This window comes from Protopterus annectens, chromosome 8.part0, assembly GCF_019279795.1.
Source record: "Protopterus annectens isolate FY-2018-M chromosome 8.part0, PAN1.0, whole genome shotgun sequence".
Classification (NCBI taxonomy): domain Eukaryota; kingdom Metazoa; phylum Chordata; order Ceratodontiformes; family Protopteridae; genus Protopterus; species Protopterus annectens.
This window is the reverse complement of record NC_056741.1, coordinates 600,630,472-600,649,690: the sequence shown is the minus strand read 5'-3', so window position 1 is coordinate 600,649,690 and position 19,219 is coordinate 600,630,472. Positions and strand designations below refer to the sequence as shown.

The 19,219-nt window shown below is 42.2% G+C and overlaps 1 protein-coding gene across 1 annotated transcript in view; it reads left to right on the top strand.

Moving 5' to 3' along the window:
* The window catches only part of PHF8 (PHD finger protein 8), a 3,148,719-nt gene that overhangs the window by 475,874 nt on the left and 2,653,626 nt on the right, over nt 1–19,219 (top strand). Inside the window, exon 3 of the mRNA XM_044080095.1 lies at nt 4,070–4,187. Coding sequence (XP_043936030.1) covers nt 4,070–4,187 — 118 coding nt within the window. The remainder of the gene's footprint in view (nt 1–4,069; nt 4,188–19,219) is intronic.

Here is a 19,219-nt window from a genome sequence, read left to right as displayed (position 1 = left end):
TGGCTCCTTTCAGCCAACACCAGGCATCAGCTTCTTCAAGCCAGGGATTATACAATAAATCTTTGTTCTCAATTGGGCATCTCGATCAACTCCGAAAAATCATCCTTATTGCCCTGCCAGTCTATTACTTTCATAGGCGCAAACTTAAACACTGTTCGGATGTCAGCTACCCTTACAGATCAAAGAATCTCAGACATTCAAAGTCACGTCAGGATCATTCTAGCCAACAAGAAGGTACAGGCCAGAATGGTTCTAAAGGTGTTAGGCCTCATGGCTGCGGCCATTACCCTTCTTCCCTGGCTCGCTTCTATATGCGCCTTCTTCAATGGATGTTGTTCACTCAGTGGTCTTACCAACAACTTCCAATGCGTCACCAAATACTGGTGACACAGATTTGCAAGAATCATCTTGCTTGGTGGATCACTTCTTCCCAGATTCACCAAGGCAGACACTTTGTACCCCATCCCGGTACCCACTGTCACTACGGATGCCTCCCTCATCGGGTGCGGGGGGGGCATTATCAGGGCAGGATGGTTCATGGGACGTGGCAACCTTTCGAATACCACCTGCACATAAATGTCCTAGAGATGAGAGCAGTGCTTTTAACGTTGCAAGCCCTCAGCGACTTTCTTCCCGTAGGGACAATTGCAGTCCACACAGACAACATGTCTGTAGTTTGGTATATCAACAAACAGGGCGGAACCAAGTCCTACCCCTTGTGTCGAGAAGCACTCAGACTTTGGCAATGGGCGATCTCCTCTCATCGGTTTCTGGTAGCAACGCACATCCCTGGGAAAACCAACATTTTAGCAGACAGATTGAGCAGAGCTATTCTCATGCCTCACGAGTGGTCTCTCAAACAATCTATAGTGGAAGAGATTTTTCTGGAATGGGGTCGCCCATGTTGCGATCTTTTTGTTACTCCCCAAAACAGCAAATGCCCAGACTTCTTCTCTCTCTTCCACTGCCAGGCCATCCCCCCAGAGACGCTCTGACCCAGGATTGGCCCCAGGGACTTCTTTATGCTTTTCCTCTGATCCCTCAAGTTATCCAGAAAGCAACCGTTTTGAGAGCCAAATTGATTCTCATTGCTCCTTATTGGCCTCGACAAATTTGGTTTCCGTTCCTCCATCGTCACCTTTTGGTGCAGCCGTGGCATCTGGACCCAGTGCCAGATCTTCTGATTCACCAATCCGGTCAGCTGCACCGGTCTATCCCTTCTCTCAACCTCACAGCATGGTTGCTCCACTTCCTTCCTTAGCCAGGCTTCCTATGATCTCTAACCCTGTTAGAGACACCATAGTAGCTTCCTTAAAATCCTCTACCAGGAGGATTTATACGAGCAAATGGAAACGTTTTTCTTATTGGGCTAAAGCCAAGAATATTGATCCCTTCACTGCTCCAGTTCAAGCAGTTTTGGATTTCTTAGCGGAGATTTTTCACGCGGGCTCCTCTTCTTCCACAGTTAGAGTTCAGTTGGCTGCTATCTCGAACTTTCATGTCGGGTTCGCAGATCACAACATTATGTCCCACAGGCTTTGTAGAGCCTTCTTGAAAGGAATTTTCCTCCTGAAGCCTCCAGTCAGGAGTCCTCCTCCTCAATGGGACCTAAATTTAGTACTGACATCCTTGATTCTTCCCCTTCGAGCCAGCTGTTTCTTGTTCCCTGAAATTTCTTTCATGGAAAACTTTATTCCTGGTTGCTATTACATCGGCTAGGAGGGTGTCTGAACTTCATGCTCTATCTGTTCGCCCCCCCCTATTTGGTCTTCCACAAAGACAGAGTATCATTGAGAACTAATCCGACCTTTTTGCCTAAGGTCGCCTCAAAGACTAATTTGAATCAAGCCATTGATCTCCCTGTATTTTTTCCAAACTATTCAAACAGATCGGAACAAAAATTACATTATCTTGATGTCCACCGCCAACTCAGATATTACTTGGACAGAACAAAACAATTCAGGAAATCCGATCAACTCTTTGTTTCCTATGCTGATAACAAGAAAGGCCTTCCTGTCTCAAAAGTGACCGTATCTAGATGGCTTTCTTCTGTCATCGCTGAAATTTATCGGCTCAGGGGAAAAGAGCTGTGCTCGAAACCTAAAGCACATTCAACCAGAAGCTTAGCTACTTCTACAGCCTTTCAAGCTAGACTTCCTTTAGACACTATTTGTGCAGCGGCCACTTGGGCCACTCCTCATACTTTTGTTTCCCATTACAAATTGGATTTGGCCTCCAGGGACAGAGCCAGTTTTGGCTCTACCGTTCTCAAGAGTCTGTTCCATTGAGCCACCCAGGATAGAGGTGCTAGGGACGCGGTCCCATCAAGCAAGAATGAAGGCGAGATTGACAACTTAACATTGAGAAGTTATGTACCTACCATAACGTTCCATGTTAGTTGTCTTCTCTCGCCTTCTTTCTTGCGACCCTCCCTCCTTCCCCCAGGCCTGGACAGACCTTTCTCTACAAGGAATTACACTTCTGAAGACCGTACAGAGCTGGTCCTTCTACCATACTGCAGGTTTTTCTCTTCTTCTTTCTTCCTTTGGGAAGTTATTATGCTAAGTGCTGTTGCCCTTTTGTCATCAAACAAGATCTGGGTACTTACCGCCTTGCATCATGGGATATGGGGCTGCCTCGAGCTGGTAAAAGTGACTCTCGAGCTTAGCAAGTGCCGAGTCGGAGCCGAGGATCGGCTCCGAACCCATCAAGCAAGAAAGAAGGCGAGAGAAGACAACTAACATGGAACGTTATGGTAGGTACATAACTTCTCATTTTAGAATATGCACAACAGGAATGTTTTACTAAGTTGTAGTTAAACCTGAAGACTTTGTTGATGTTAGTAGCTAAAAAGGAGATGACTAGGAATTGGAAGAATACTGTTAGCCAACTAAGGGGAAGAATTAGCTGGCAATGAACAGGACTAGCAGGGATACATAAAACATGTTTGCCATGGTTGAGATGTGGGATTTAGTAGTTTAAATAAGCAGAAGAAGATGGAGCAGAAAACAAATAGAAATAATATAATTAGAGAGAAAGTTCAGAGGATTTAGCACCTTTGTCGCTCCTGAAAGGGTTCTTTGATAAGCATAAAAAGCTGGAAGTCTTGGCATTGTGTAGGAAAGTTTACAGTTTATGGTAAACAGCAAAATTAATGGTAGACTGGACACACTAAATTGGCCATAGGAGTGTCTGGGGAGGGTGTGTGTGTGTATTTTAGTTGTAGAAGAAAAAACATGGAAGGACTAGCCACATGGCAGTGTGAACATTGGTACTAAATGATTGCCAGTATTGAATTGGCAAACCAATCCAATGTGCAAAAATGAAAAAAGGGTTGTGGATGGATGGTAAACAGGTGATTTTTTTTTATATCCTTTAATTATAGCTAAAGTACAGTTACAAGGTTGTATGCACTCTGAAAATTCCTACTGTTTCCTGTTTGTTGAGTTTTAGATGCGACAGCAAAAGTTTTTGTTTTTAACATTATGAACAACGTTGGACGTGATTTGGAAACACCTCATTGTTAGACAAGTGTGGGGGAAGGATTTGAAGACCAGGTACACTAAAGGGGGGAGAGAAAGGAAAAAGGACCATGGATAGATGGAAGATAGAAAAAGATGGTTCAAGATTAGCAGATTAATGCAAATGCTTTTTTTCCCTACTGGGGTTGTATTGAAGGCCCTAGAATCCATTGTTGGAGTACAAGAGACATTGGGACAGTGTAGACTTTGGATTCATTAAATAATGCTTTGAATTTATGGAAGAAATGACAGAAGTAGAGGAGAGAGAGAGGGTTTCATAGTACATTTTTATTGTTTTGTTCATATGTATGCATTTATGGTGGGCATAGGGTTAGATGCTTAAAATCAAGATCATTGTGTAATGTGTAGTCTGGTGTGTTTGAAGTCATTATTATATATCCAGGAAATTCAGGATTCCTTGGCTTATGATGAAGGGCGTATACCTTTCTTTGATAAGTACTTCACATATTGAAAGCTGCCCAGAGTTTTGTTGCATATTTAAAAAAAAAAATCCGAAATGATTGTTTGCTTTTCATATCCAATTCCAGTGAAAAAGCGCCGTGGCTCACAGAAACAAGATGTTTCAGTCAGCAGAGAGATGAGTCAAACTGTAAAGACTGGAAGCCCACAGTTTATCAGGGAGTTGCGGAGTAGAACTTTTCCAAGGTAAGAACAATTTTCATGTAGTAACCTACCTTTCAGTGGAAGTGCCTTTTACTACTTTATCATGGACACAAAAGCTGTTACTGACTTTACCAGTAAAAGCATGGTCATTTACTGCTCAGAATGTTAAACAAAACCTTGAAATGTGATTTTGAAAGCTAGTGGATCCTTTTTTTTCCATGTTGTGCTTTGGGGAAGCTAGAAATTCTTATGGTAGTAAGTAGCATAGAAAGTTGTTTAGTTATTCATTTGATTGATTTAAATTATGTTTTGTCCCAGGTTGCTTATGTCTTTTACATTTTGTCCTTCTAGTGGAATGACACTAGGTTCTTATTTTACTTAACTAGGGAAGCCCAATGGATACAAGTGCCTTTTTTCCGCACTGACCATGAACACTCTGGTTATGTGACTTGCTCAGAGGTGTGCAGTTTGCAAATGAGGGTTGAGGGAATCATATCTGTAAGTACAGGCTGCAGCTTATCAGCTCATAGACTTAACCTAGAAACACGTAATATGGACTCTGCAGTTAAGGATTTCAGGACTTTAGTTAAAGGGTTATTTGTCATTTTCTTGAATAAGTATTTCACAAATTGCCCAGTGTGATTGCTGTAGTCACGTAATTCTGTAGTCAAGATGCTTCAGTCTCTTTTTTTTATGGTGTGATGTTGCTTGCAGGTTGCTTAACAACTTTAGCCATCCCTTCCCTAGTCTTTTTCCTCAACTTTCCCAGCTGTGGTTTAAGGGTCTGCGTCTTTTGGCTGATGGTTGCCAACCTTGCTTTTGCACACCTAACACACTTCCTCCTTTTTTCTTTCCCCTTTCATCTAGATTGAATAGCTAATGCTTTTAGTGTTGCCTTTTATTATTTTTAACAGAGCATTTGCTTTTGTAAGATTCAGATACAAGTCAAATCATTGATAAGTGATTCATAGACTGCTTATTTTTCCTCTGGTATAAATTACTTGTCCACTTAAGGATTAAAAGTGTTTCCAAGTGTTCTGTGTCAGGCATACCGTGCCCATAACTTATCACCAAGTGTTTTGGCTAGGGTACTTGGCTCATTTTATTTCATTTTACCATTGTATGTTTCCTGGTGGCTCATCTTTAATAAAGATGAGCCACCAGGATCTTGGAGAACTCTGTTTTAGGGAAATTAGAATTAAGGCGAAAAAAAAAAAAAAAAACAACACAGAAAATTTCTTAAGGGTATTAGGACAGTAAATACCTTATGAAGAGAAATACAAGGGTTTAATTGAGTCTTTTTTTTTAGTTCATGGTTGCACGTCAGAAATCTAGTCTGTCTGCCAACAGCTACTTACAGTTTCACACTTTGTGAAAAGTTTAATGAATGTATTTTACATAGGAAAGACTGTCAGTAGTGACATCATTAAAATTACATCTATTTTTTTCTCGCAGTTCATCCAGTGCCGTAGTTGAACTTTTTTTTTTCCCCTGGGGATTATTGGCAAAAAGAATAATGAGTATGTACTTAAACTACATGTAGAGAATTGAATGCCAAATGGTAGAAACGAAGTCCAGTAAAGAAACCAGAGACAAAGCAAGTTGACCATATCACAGTGGAGTTCCATGTACTTTAACAGTCCATTGTCAGTGTATTGGAAGCTTCACTACTGAATAACTCCAAATAGCAGTCCGCAGCATTGTTATTAGATGCAGTTTTTAATGAAATAGATAAATGTACATTTTTTATGAAATAGCGGGGTAGGGGGATATATGGAAAGTATGACACTTTCAAAACAACATCTACTTTTTTTTCTATGAGCATTTAGATTTCGTACAGATGCTGCAGTGAGATTCTTAGGATACCAGGTTTCATAAAGCAATTATGGAGGTGAAGATTGGTCCCTGTGGATCAGTGGTCTTTTATGACTACTGATAAGGCCAGAAAGATCTGATTCTACTGCCTTAATGGTTAAGGAGGTAGCTACATGGATAGGCATCCTGACAGAGGAAGTTCCACTTTGAAAGATTACACAGGATGTTTACATCCTGGACGTCATTAACTTCACTGAACATGAGTAAGAGGAGGAGGAACTGTTTTTTCACAGTTAAACTCTGCTTGCTTAGATTTGATTGTATACCCTTTCTTTTTCAAAAATCCTGCACTCTAAAGGAATTAAAAATTGGTTGTACGTGGAACCCTCTAGAAGATGTGCAGAGATATGAAGTGTGGTCTATGTATACAAGTGTACTGGATCAAACTACTTTAGAAGACAATCAGAGCAGCCCAATACATGCAACATTGATGAGAACACCAACAGAACCCAAAAGAGAGACTGCCAAGGAGAAAGCTGCTTTGTCTGTCCAAAAGCAGTAATAACTTTATAAAAGGAGTCTGGAAGTATAATTCAAACCTGAAGCAGCATGAGGGAAGGTAGAAATGGGTTGTGCTGACTTAAATGGCAAGGATATTTCTGAAGAGTGCTCAGTTATCCCCTGAGGTTCATTGGCTCAAGCAGAAGAAATAACGATACTCTTAAAATTATTCTGGACTTTTATGAGGTGGACTGTTTTTTTTTTTTGGGGGGGGGGGGTGCTTGTGGACGAGTGAGTGTGCAGCCATGTTAAGAAAAGGTAGTACATGGCATCTTAATACCTTCATGAAAAAACCTTGAAAGTATTTTTGGAGAATGATTTGTTTCACTCTTTGTTTTATAAATATATATATATATATATATATATATATATATATATATATATATGTATATGAGTAAATGCTTTTTTGAAATTTTTATTACTGGGATGGGAATGTGGCAAAATATTGAAAAAACTTACTTTGTTTGATTGATTTCTATTAAAGACCAGTGATATTAATAATACTCTGGAGTAAGTAATAAGTCTGTTAGGAGCAGTATTTATTCCCTGTTGAAAGAAGACTAGGAATGTTCTAAGTTGTTGCACTCAGTTTTTCAAACTGTCAGTATAAGGATTAAAAATATATATTTTTTTTGTCTGAATAAAAATGATTCATTATCCTACATTCTTAGTGTAGTGATAGGAATGAATGAGAGCCATTAACTATGGAAAAAAACTCTGAATAGACAGAGTATTGGATGGTACAAAACTTTTAACTTTCTGCTCAGCTAAACATTTGTAATAACCTAATGTATGATATCTAGTACTCTGAGTCAAAAGATGCTCCACCCCACTGATGGAACTAATCCTTCATTTTGTGATCATCATTTCCTGAGTTGCCCTTTAAGTGGCAGTCTTTGCTTAGAATTACTTATAGCATTGTTGCCTCACAGCAAGAGGTTCCATGGTTCAATTCTTGGCTGGGGTGCCTTTTTTGCAGAGTCTGCATGTCCTCCTTTGTCTGTGTGGGTTTTTGTCCGGGTGCTCTGGTTTCCTCCTGCATTCCAAAGACATGCAGTGGGTGGACTAGACACACTAAGCTGGCCATAGGTGTGTGTATGCATGTAAGAGTGTGGTGTGGAAGAACTACAGGGCTAGCCACCTGGTGGTGTAAACCTTGGATGTTATTCGTGTTTCACTGTTGCAGTCATTACATTTGGGTAATCTCCTGGCAGGTTGCCCTCAGTCGACCTGAATATCAAAGTCTTGGGTCCTGCGTCTGTTGCTGTCTCCTCATCCATGACGTCAGGTCATCAGGGGTATAAAACATGCAGCTGACGCCATTTTCTTCAGTCTTTCTTGCCGCACGGTGCCCGAAGCAGAAGCAGTTCGCAAGTGCCGGTTAGCCGACTCCTGAAATTTTTGCATTCGAGTTTCAGAACCGAAGTCTTCAATTAAAGCTAAGTACCCCGTTGGGGAAACTTTTTCTTGCTCCATACCGATGTCAGTAAAAGTTAATAATTGCATTACTTGTGGGAAGCAAGTACCTCATAAGGATTTCCATTTGTACTGTATTCCTTGCCTAGGCCCAGATCATAACGTGCCTTGCTGTCAGTTTTGTGCTAGATTTAACCAATGCACTATTAAGCTTCTGTATATCTTTGCTTCAAAATATTTTGGAAACAGATTTAATTATCCTGAAATGTCGTTGGATAGCAATCTGACTACGGGAGTTCACAAAAAACGCAAAGAAAATGACAGAGGCAGACCGTCGAGGTCCAAAACCGAAGACAAAGCTTCTCCTAAGCCAGTCGCCGGTACTCAGTAAGGTGCTTTTGCAGCCCCTGATACCCGCTACTTTCGAGTCGCAGGCCTCTACTGAGACCCATGTGGAGTCCGGCATGCTGCGAGATTCTCAAAGTATTGTACCCGCAGATGTCTCTCCCTCGGATGGGTCCGGAGCCGCTGAGCAGGCACTGGCTTTTGAGGGTGTTTTCAGGCCTCAGCATTTCTATATAAAACCAACGCCAGCTTCAAAAACAAAGACAAAAGCATCTTCTAAGGCTAAAAAAACAACGCATGAGCCATGTTCCCAACCCCCCCCCCCCCCAGAAAAGTGGCCTAGGCAAGACACTGAGTATGAATCTTCAGATCAGGTTTCTCTTTTTTCTGATTCCTCTTCTGATCAGGAATTTTCTATACCACCCTATGAGGATTCAGATGCAGAGGAATCCATCCCATCTGCATCTCCTCCTGAGGATTACTCTTTTGGGGAAACCTTGCATACTTTGAGGGAACATTTTCATTGGGAGAGTCAAGATTTCTCAGAGTCAAAAAAGAGGCTTAGGGATTTCCTTCTTCTTCCTCAGCATAGGCCTTTGGCCATACCTCCTGTATTAGACATTGTTGATGATGTGTTTTCGGAATTAAGCATGGCTCCAGATTCCCTATCTCTAGCTCCTAGCAAGCAGACAGATATTACAGGGTTCCTGACTCCCACAAATTTTTATTCAAAAACCCTGCTGCTGACCCCAAAACTATCTCACAGGGTCCCAAACGTGTAAAGGCCTCAACAGCTAAGAATCGTACCCCCCTCTGATAGAGATTCTAGGGCGCTGGATAGATGGGGAAAGAAAGTTTATACATCTGCAACCTTGGCAATTAGGGCCTTAAACTGCCAGTTTCATATGCTTAAATATCAACAGCATGTTATGGGATTATTGAAACGGAAAATGATGTTGATTTCTGAATGTGCAGAAAATAAAGAATTACAGGAATTATTGCATGCAGCAGAGCAGGTTGGAAAGCATACTTTGCAATGTGGTTTTGATTCCTTGGAGGCCTCCTGCAGTGCCGCAGTTACTGGATCTGTGATTAGAAGGCATTCCTGGCTCAAGGAGCAAAATCTGCCTGTTCATGTTAAAGCTAAATTGTTGGATGCACCATTACAGCATGATACTCTGTTTGGTAATAGGACAGAAGAGGTTTTAAAGAAAATGGAAGACAAAGCTAAGTCTATGCAAACTGTAAAAGACTTCTTATAAGTGCAGCCACTAAGATTCAGTAGACACTGGCCTACAAAAAATTGGTCCTTTCTTGTTTCCGACAGAGCCTCATGGGGCAAATCCAGGCGCTCAAAAGGCTCCAGATATCAATCACAGGGTTCTTACAGGTCAAAGTAATGGGGTGCCTCTACCTCCAAATCTGGAGGAAACAAAGCACAACCCTACAGTAAACGGTCTCAGTGACTTCCCTCTGCCATCACCAAACAATTATCTTTTGGCAGCCCTCTTAGGGGGGAAAACTAGCTCTTCATGCTCAAAATTGGCAGTTAATACCCAGGACAAGTGGGTACTAAACATAGTATCCCAGGGATACAGATTTCATTTCCATACCTTGCCAATTCCAAACGGTTGGCCAGCTCTACCACAAAATCAGTGGGCAGAGGCACAGAAACAAGTTACATCCCTCATGGATATGGGGGCTATTCAGCCTGTACCAGAACTAGAAAAAGGACAAGGGTTTTACTCAAGACTGTTCTTGGTACCCAGAAAAGACGATGCCTGGCGCCCAATACTTGATTTATCTATTTTAAACACATACTTGGACATCCCAAAATTCAAAATGCTGACTTTGCAACAGCTTCTGCCCATGCTGCCCTAGACTTAAAAGAGGCATACCTGCATATCCCAATAAGGGAATCATGCAGAAGATACCTCCTCTTCAAGGCTGGTTTTATGCATTACCAATTCTCTGCACTGCCCTTTGGCTTATCTACTGCGCCCAGGGTCTTTACAAAGTGCCTGGCACCAGTAATTGCATTTTGCAGACAAGGAAACATATACAAATCTATCCATACTTGGACAACTGTCTCATTCAAGCAGAAAACAAGGACATTCTTCTTCAACATCTGACATTTGTAAAAAGGCTTCTAACATGCATAGGGTACACAATAAAAGAAAAGAAATCACAACTGGTACCCTCTCAAAAGATTACATTCCTGGGTGCAAGCTTGAATACAGCTGCCCAGATGGCTTACCTTACGCCAGACAAACAAAGGGAACTGACTATTTACTTCAAACAGATGGCAGCAAAAACCCAGTTATCTGCAAGACAAATTCTGCAGGCTTTGGGGTTCATGGCATCCTGTATTCTACTAATTCCATATGCAAGACTGCATATGAGAAAACTACAGTGGTATCTAAAAGTTTATGGAGTCAACATTGTCACAGTCTGGAAACAATGATTCTTCTCATTCCCTGCCTACAACAGGAGTTTCTTTGGTGGGCAGAGACATGTCACCAGAACATGGGATAGTCTTTCACTGTACCCCCTGCTAACCAAACCCTAACTACAAACGTATCAGACTATGCTTGGGGGACCCACATGGCGGAGAGATGCATTCAGGGCATATGGAGCCCAAAACAAATGCATCTGTATATCAACCTGAAAGAGATGTTAGCTGTTCAGAATGCCCTGACAGCCTTCAAGGACTTACTTCATCCAGGACAACTACTGATAAAGACTGACAACACCATGGTTATGTGGTACATAAACAAGCAGGTGGGTACACATTCCTACCCCCTTTGCAGACTAGCCATGGCATTGTGGGACACAGCCCTGACTTACCAAGTACATCTTCAAGCTCACTTCTTGCCAGGAAAACAAAATACTCTGGCAGACGACCTAAGCAGAAATCTTATGGACCCTCACGAGTGGAAACTGGATCCACAAGTCTTCAACATGATAACAGAGAAATGGGGGGAGCCCGGGCATAGATCTATTTGCCTCCCCCCAGAATTATCAACTGGACAAATTCTGCACAAGGACTTATCACAGACAAGCATGAAAAGTGGATGCTCTATCCTTCAGTTGGAAAAACCTATCAGTCTATGCCTTTCCTCCTCTGCCTCTTCTTCCCAAGGTCCTACTAAAGGTCAGACAGGAAAAACCAAAAATGATCCTAATTGCCCCAGACTGGCCTCGCCAGCACTGGTATCCTATTCTAAGGAATATGTCTCAACTTCCTCCTTGGTACTTGCCTTAAATACCTAATCTACTGTCTCAGCAGGACAATCAAATTCTGCACAGTCAGCCCCAAACTCTGAACCTGGCAGCATGGCTGATCATGTAATTATTCAAACAATACCTCTCAGTAAGTCTGTGATGGATGTCATTTTGGAAGCCAGAAGGCCTAGTACTAGATAAATGGAAAAGATTTTATGCTTGGAACCAAGCACAAGGGACTGACACAGCAAAGCCAAATATTCCTCAGATTTTACAATACTTAACTGAGATGCTTGACAAGAGCCTATTTTTTCATCAATAAAAATCCATGCCTCTACCATCTCGGCTCATTACAACACAGAGCCCCCCCCCATCTTTTCTCATCCTCTGCTAAAACAGTATCTTAGAGGGGCTAAAATTTTAAGGCCTCCCAGAAGATCACCAATTCCTGCATGTAGCATTACCACCTGTCCCACTTTGCGAGGGACAGTCCCTCTTTGGGCAGTTGTGTCCTGCAAAAATATTGTAAAAATGACAAATGTCCTGAGATTTTGGGACAAAATTATTTCCTATATTTTATTTAATAGTTCCATAAAACAGTTATTCTGTATCTGAAACACCTAAATGTTATAAGAAACAGAATAAGCAACTAAAATGCTACAAGAATAAGCTTTTATTTAGGCAAAAAAGTGAAATTCTGTTTTTTGTACTGGCCATGGGTATGTTTCGTCCTGCAGAATCTGACGTTTGCAGCAAAAATGTCCCACTTTGGGTATTTGAAAAGGTGGCAGCCCTTCCTGCATGGGACCTCACTTTTGTGTTGGAAAAGCTCACCCTGCCTCCATTTGAACCAGCAGCTACTGCAGATATAAAGTATTTATCTTGGAAAACAGCTGTCCTTCTGGCAATCACTTCAGCAAGAAGGGTTTCAGAACTACAGGCCCTCATGGCTGTGGAGCCTTTTATTATATTTTACCCAGACAGTGTGTCCCTCAGGACCAACCCTTCCTTTATGCCAAAGGTGGTATCCAATGTAGCTCTTAACCAAACTATTCACCTGCCAACTTTCTACCCAAATCCGCAGAACAAGAGGGAGCGGATTCGGCATTCCTTGGACGTACACAGACAACTAAGATTCTACTTAAACAGGACCAAATCTGTAAGAAAATCTGAGTAGCTACTGGTGGCATTTGCTGCACGATCAGAAGGAAAGGCTATTACAAAGCAGACTATTTCAAAATGGATAAGTCACTGCATTCGTTTCTGTTATTTGCATCATGGTAAACTGGTGCCCAAGGGTACCACCAGGGCTGCATTTACCTCAGCAGCTTTTCTCAGAGGGGTGCCAACCAAAGATATTCTAGAAGCTGCTACTTGGAGCTCTGTTCACACTTTTACATAGCGTTATCATTTGCCTCTCTTCTCTAAGTCCAGGGCAGGCTTTGCCACTGCAGTTCTGCAGGGCCTTATAGCCGCCCCTAAGGCTATTTAGTTCCAGCCTCCCATCCATAGCTTTGGGATTCTACCCAAATGTAATGACTGCAACAGTGAAACTCGAAGAACATAGTACAGTTGTGTACACTTACCATAAATGTAGGTGTTCGAGTGTATTCACTGTTGCAGTCCAGGTTACCCACCTGCCATCCCCCTTTTTTCTAAAACGTATCTTTCCTTCACTATATTCTACAGCCTTTGTGGTGTATTTGCTTTTAGATGAAGGTAAAGTCTATGTTGTTACAATTGCATTGTTATATATTGTTTCATATATATATATATATATATATATATATATATATATATATATATATATATATTTTTTTTTTTTTTTTGCTCCCCATTTGGGGGGGCGCCTGACATCTGGGGCAAGAAAAACTAAAGAAAATGGCGTCGGCTGCATGTTTTATACCCCTGATGACCTGACATCATGGAAGAGGAGACAGCAACCGACGCAGGACCCAAGACTTTGATATTCAGGCTGAGGGCAACCTGCCATCAGTTTACCCAAATGTAATGACTGCAACAGTGAATACACTCGAACATCTACATTTATGGTAAGTGTATGCAACTGTACTTTCTAAAGAATTGTCACTGTTGATGTGACAGAAAAAAGAAAACTGGGTGAACACCACGGTAGAAGGAAAAACTTTTAATAAATACAAATAATACTAGAACAACGATAAGCACTTTCACTTCCACACAAGTAGCTTCATCAGACCTAATTAAAACAGTCTTATCTTCACTATTTAAATACAAAGAAGCCAATCAAGAGCCAACTGATGCATTAATCATTTCTTAAGGTTACAGTAACCCACATGCAGTACATTCATTCTATAATAACAGCTAGTTAATAAGGAACAAACACAAATGTAAAAGCCTACATTTCAAAACAGGAACAGGAGAGTGTTATCAGGAATAATGAATTCTGTAGGTACATTTTGACTACTAAAAGATTTGTGGGTGATATTTTTTTTTTATGGAGTGGACCTGTTGAGATCACACGCTTTATAGACTACCTACATACTACTACATCATTTTGTAAGATTTAGTCATAATTTTTCATTTGAAGCTATAGAGGATGTTCATCGTGTTTCACTGTTGCAGTCATTACACTTGGACCATCCCGCTGGCAGGCGACATGCAGTCGGCCCGAGTTCCAAAGTCTTGGTCCGACGTCGGTTGCTGTCACCTCTTTCCTGACGTCAGTGCGCCAGGGGTATAAAAGTTGCAACCGACACCATTTTCTTCAGTCTTTCTTGCCGCGCGGTGCCCGAAGCAAAAGCAGTTCGCAAGTGCCAGTCGGCCGACTCCTGAGATTTTCAAAATTGAATTTCAGAACCGAAGTCTTCAATAAAGCTAAGTACCCCGTTGGGGAAACTTTTTCTTGCTCCAGACCGATGTCAGTAAAAGTTAATAATTGTATTTCTTGTGGGAATCAAATACCTCATAAGGACTTTCACTCTTACTGCGTTCCTTGCCTAGGCCCTGACCACGACGTCACTAGTTGTCGGTTTTGTGCTAGATTCAATAAACGCACTATTAAACGTCGATTTGATTTTGCCTTACATTATTTTGGATGAAGATTTAATTATATAATACCGTCGGAACAACCGACGACTGGAATGTATAAAAAACGCAAAGACAAAGAAAAAGACAGGCATCTGAGGTCCAAAACCGACGAAGCCTCTTCTAGGCCAGTCGCTGGTTCGTCGGTTCTCATTGAGACGTTTTTGCAGCCCCTGACACCCACTACCTCAGAGCCACAGGTCGTAACCGACAGCCACATGGAGACACCGAGGCCTGTAGAAACTCAAGGTATTGGGCCTACGGAAACTATACCCTCAGATGAGTCCGGAGCCGCTGAGTAGGCACCGGCTTCTGAGGGTGTTTTCAGACCTTCACAGCTTACAGTTAAGGCTACTACAGCAGCAACGGCAAAGTCCAGAACACCATTAAAGACAAGGAAACAAGTGCAGCATTCTCCAGAACAGTCATCCATGCCAAAGAAACAGATGCTTAAAATGGCCGAAGACCTTATTACTTTAATCAGGGGCTCCAATCCCCCTCCTGACAAAAGGCCTAGACAAGACACTGATTATGATTCCTCTGATCAGGTTTCCTTTTCCTCTGATTCTTCTTCTGATCAGTGCTATTCTCTCCCCTCCTATGAGGACTCTGATGCTGAAGAGGCCATTCCTTCAGCCTCACTGCCTGAGGATTATTCTTTTGGGGAAACCCTGCACACCATGAGGGAGCATTTCCATTGGGAGAGCCAGGATTACTCAGAATCCAAGAAAAGGCTCAGAGATTTCCTTTTATTGCCTCAGCACAGGCCCCTGGCTATCCCCCCTGTGCTTGATATTGTAGATGCTTTTTTTGAATCCAGTCTGTCTCCAGATTCTTTACCCCCTGCACCAGTAAAGCCAGACAGGTACCACAGGGTCCCTGACTCTCATAAATTCCTTTACAAAAACCCCGCTGCAGACCCAGAAACAATTTCTCAGGGTCCTAAAGGGGTTAAAGCTTCCACTGCCAAAAATCCTGTCCCCTCAGATAGGGATTCCAGAGCTCTGGACAGATGGGGGAAAAAAAGTTTACACTTCTGCTACTTTAGCTGTAAGAGCTTTAAACTGCCAGTTTCACATGCTTAAATATCAACAGTATCTCATGTCATTGTTAAAGCAGAAAATGGTTACAAATATAGAAAGTCCTGACAGTAAAGAAATGCAGGATTTATTGCATGGAGTTGAACAAGTGGGAAGGCATACTCTGCAATGTGGTTTTGATTCATTAGAGGGTTCTTGTAGACCGCAGTTACAGGCTCAGTTATTCGAAGACATGCTTGGTTGAAAGAACAGTTTACCTGACCATGTTAAAATGAAATTATTGGATGCTCCACTGCAGCATGATTCTTTGTTTGGTGTTAAGGCAGAAGAGGTGTTAAAGAAAATGGAGGATAAAGTAAAGTCAATGCAAACTGTGAAAGATTTCTTACAGGTTCAACCACCTAGATTTAGCAGAAATTGGCCTTCAAAATATTGGTCCTTTCCAGTGTCAGACAGGCCACAAAGAGGCAGATACAGACGCCCAAGAGGCACATCTCAGCCCCAAGGCTCCTACAGACCCAAGCAATGGGGTGCTACAGCCCCCAAAGGAGGAGAAGACAAATCACAACCTTATAGGAAACAGTCACAATGACTTCCCTCTTCAAATGCCAAGCTCTTACCAGTTGACAGCACCCCTAGGGGGAAAGCTAGCACTTTTTTCAAAAAATTGGTACATGATCACCCAAGACCAATGGTTGTTGAATATAGTTTCTCAAAGGTACAGGTTCCACTTCCACACGCTTCCAAAATCAAAAGGCATCCCAAACCTGCCACAAAACCAATGGGCAGAGGCACAAAAACAGATTGCTGCTCTTATGGATATGGGAGCTATTCAAAATGTTCCACAAGAACAGAGCCAAGGATTTTACTCACGCTTTTTCCTAGTACCCAGAAAGGACAAAGCATGGAGACCAATACTGGACCTGTCAATCCTAAATACTTTCCTGGATGTTCCAAAATTCAAAATGTTAACACTACAACAACTCCTGCCCATGCTGGGCAGAGAGGCTTGGCTAGTTACTTTGGATCTCAAGGAGGCATACCTGCACGTCCCAATCAGACAATCGTGTAGAAGATACCTCAGATTTATAGCAGGCTCAATGCATTATCTATTCTCTGCACTGCCCTTTGGCTTATCTACTGCGCCCAGGGTCTTCACAAAATGCCTGGCACCAGTAATTGCATTTTGCAGACAAAAAGGAATTCAAATATATCCCTACTTGGACGACTGCCTTATACAAGCAGAGAGCAAGGACATTTTCTAAAGCACCTGGCATTTGTAAAAAGATTGCTAATTTGCCTAGGGTACACAGTAAACGAAAATAAATCAAAACTAGTGCTTTCTCAAGAGATAATATTCCTGGGTGCAAGCTTAAATACAACTGCCCAGATGGCTTATCTCACGCCAGACAAACAAAGGCAACTGACACATTACTTTCAAATGATGGCAACAAAGACCCAGCTCCCTGCAAGAAAAATTCTGCAGGCCCTGGGTTTCATGGCTTCTTGCATTCTACTAATTCCATATGCCAAACTGCATATGAGGAAACTACAATGGTATCTAAAAAGAGTTTGAACTCAGCATTGTCACAGCCTACAGACAGTCATAACCTTGATTCCCTGCCTACAACAGGTGTTTCGATGGTGGTCCCAGGCCTTTCACCACAACAAGGGACAGCCTTTCACCTTACCTACAGCCAGGCAGACAATAACAATGGATGCATCGGATTATGCCTGGGGAGCACATATGGCAGGAAAATGTATTCAGGGCGCGTGGACCAAGGAACAAATGCATCTTCACATCAATCAAAAAGAGATGCTAGCTGTACAGAATGCCCTGACAGCCTTCAAGGACCTAATACATCCAGGACAATTATTAATAAAGACAGACAATACCACAGTTATGTAGTACATAAACAAGCAAGGGGGTACACATTCCTACCCCCTATGCAGACAAGCCATGACTTTGTGGAACACAGCACTGACCTACCAGGTACATCTGCAAGCACAATTCCTGCCAGGAACAAAAAATACACTGGCAGATGAACGAAGTAGAAACCTCATGGATCCTCACGAATGGAAGCTAAATCCACAAGTGTTCAACATGATAACAAGGGATTGGGGACGCCCAGACATAGATCTCTTTGCCTCCCCTCACAATTGCCAATTACAAAAATTTTGCACAAGGACTTATCACTCTCAAGCATAGAAAGTGGATGCTCTATCATTCAGCTGGAAAAACCTGACCGTCTATGCCTTCCCTTCGATGCCTCTTCTCACCAAGGTGCTTCTAAAAGTCAGACAAGAGAGGCCAAAAATTATCCTGATCACACCAGACTGGCCACGCCAGCACTGGTACCCAATCCTAAAGACTTTGTCCCAAGGACCACCTTGGCCTCTACCTCAAATCCTTCATCTTCTCACACAGCAAAACAATCAGATTCTACACAGTCAACTCAGAACCTTAAACCTGGCAGCATGGCAGATAATGTAGCCACTCAGACTGCACCTCTCTCTAAAGCTGTTATGGATGTAATTTTGGAAGCCAGGAGGCCCAGCACTAGGAAATCTTATGCAGAAAAATGGAAGAGATTCTGTGCTTAGAACCAGGGACAAGGGCTCGACCCACTGGTCCCTAATATACCTCAGATTTTGCAATACCTGACTGAGATGCTGGACAAAGGCCTATCTTTTTCATCTATTAAAATCCATGCCTCTGCCATTTCAGCTCATTACAATATGGATCCTCCTATTTTTTCACATCCTCTACTACGACAGTACTTCAGAGGGGCAAAGAATATAAGACCCCCTAGGAGAGCACCAGTACCTACTTGGGACCTCAATTTTGATTTAGAAAAACTAACACCGCCTCCATTTGAACCAGCCAGCACAGCTGATCTAAAATACTTTTCATGGAAAACTGCCCTGCTCCTAGCAATAACTTCAGCAAGAAGAGTCTCAGAGTTACAGGCATTGATGGCTGTGGAACCTTTCCTCATCTTTCATCAGGACACGGTTTCTCTCAGGACAAACCCAACAACATTCATGCCAAAAGTGGTTTCCAATGTGGCCTTAAATCAAACCACTCATTTGCCTACTTTCTACCCAAATCCCCAGAATAAAGAGGAAAGACTTCTGCACGCTTTGGATATACACAGACAGCTACGATTTTACTTGGAAAAAAACAAAAGCTTTCAGAAAAACTGAGCAACCTTTTGTAGCATATGCTGCAGGATCACAAGGAAAGCCTATCACAAAGCAGGCAATCTCCAAATGGATAGGACACTGCATCCGCTTCTGTTATGCACAACATGGCAAATCTGTACCTAAGGGCATTAGGCCTCATTCTACCAGAGGAACAGCCACTTAGGCAGCTTTCCTCAGAGGGGTACCAACCAAAGACATTTTAGAAGCTGCAACCTGAAGCTCAGTGCACACTTTTACCAAGCACTACCACCTACCTCTCTACTCCAAATCCAGAGCAGGCTTTGCCACTGCAGTTCTGCAGGGCTTGTTAGCCTCACCAAATCCAATCTAGACCCAGCCACCCAACCTCAGCTATGGGATTCTACCCAAGTGTAATGACTGCAACAGTGAAACACGATGAAC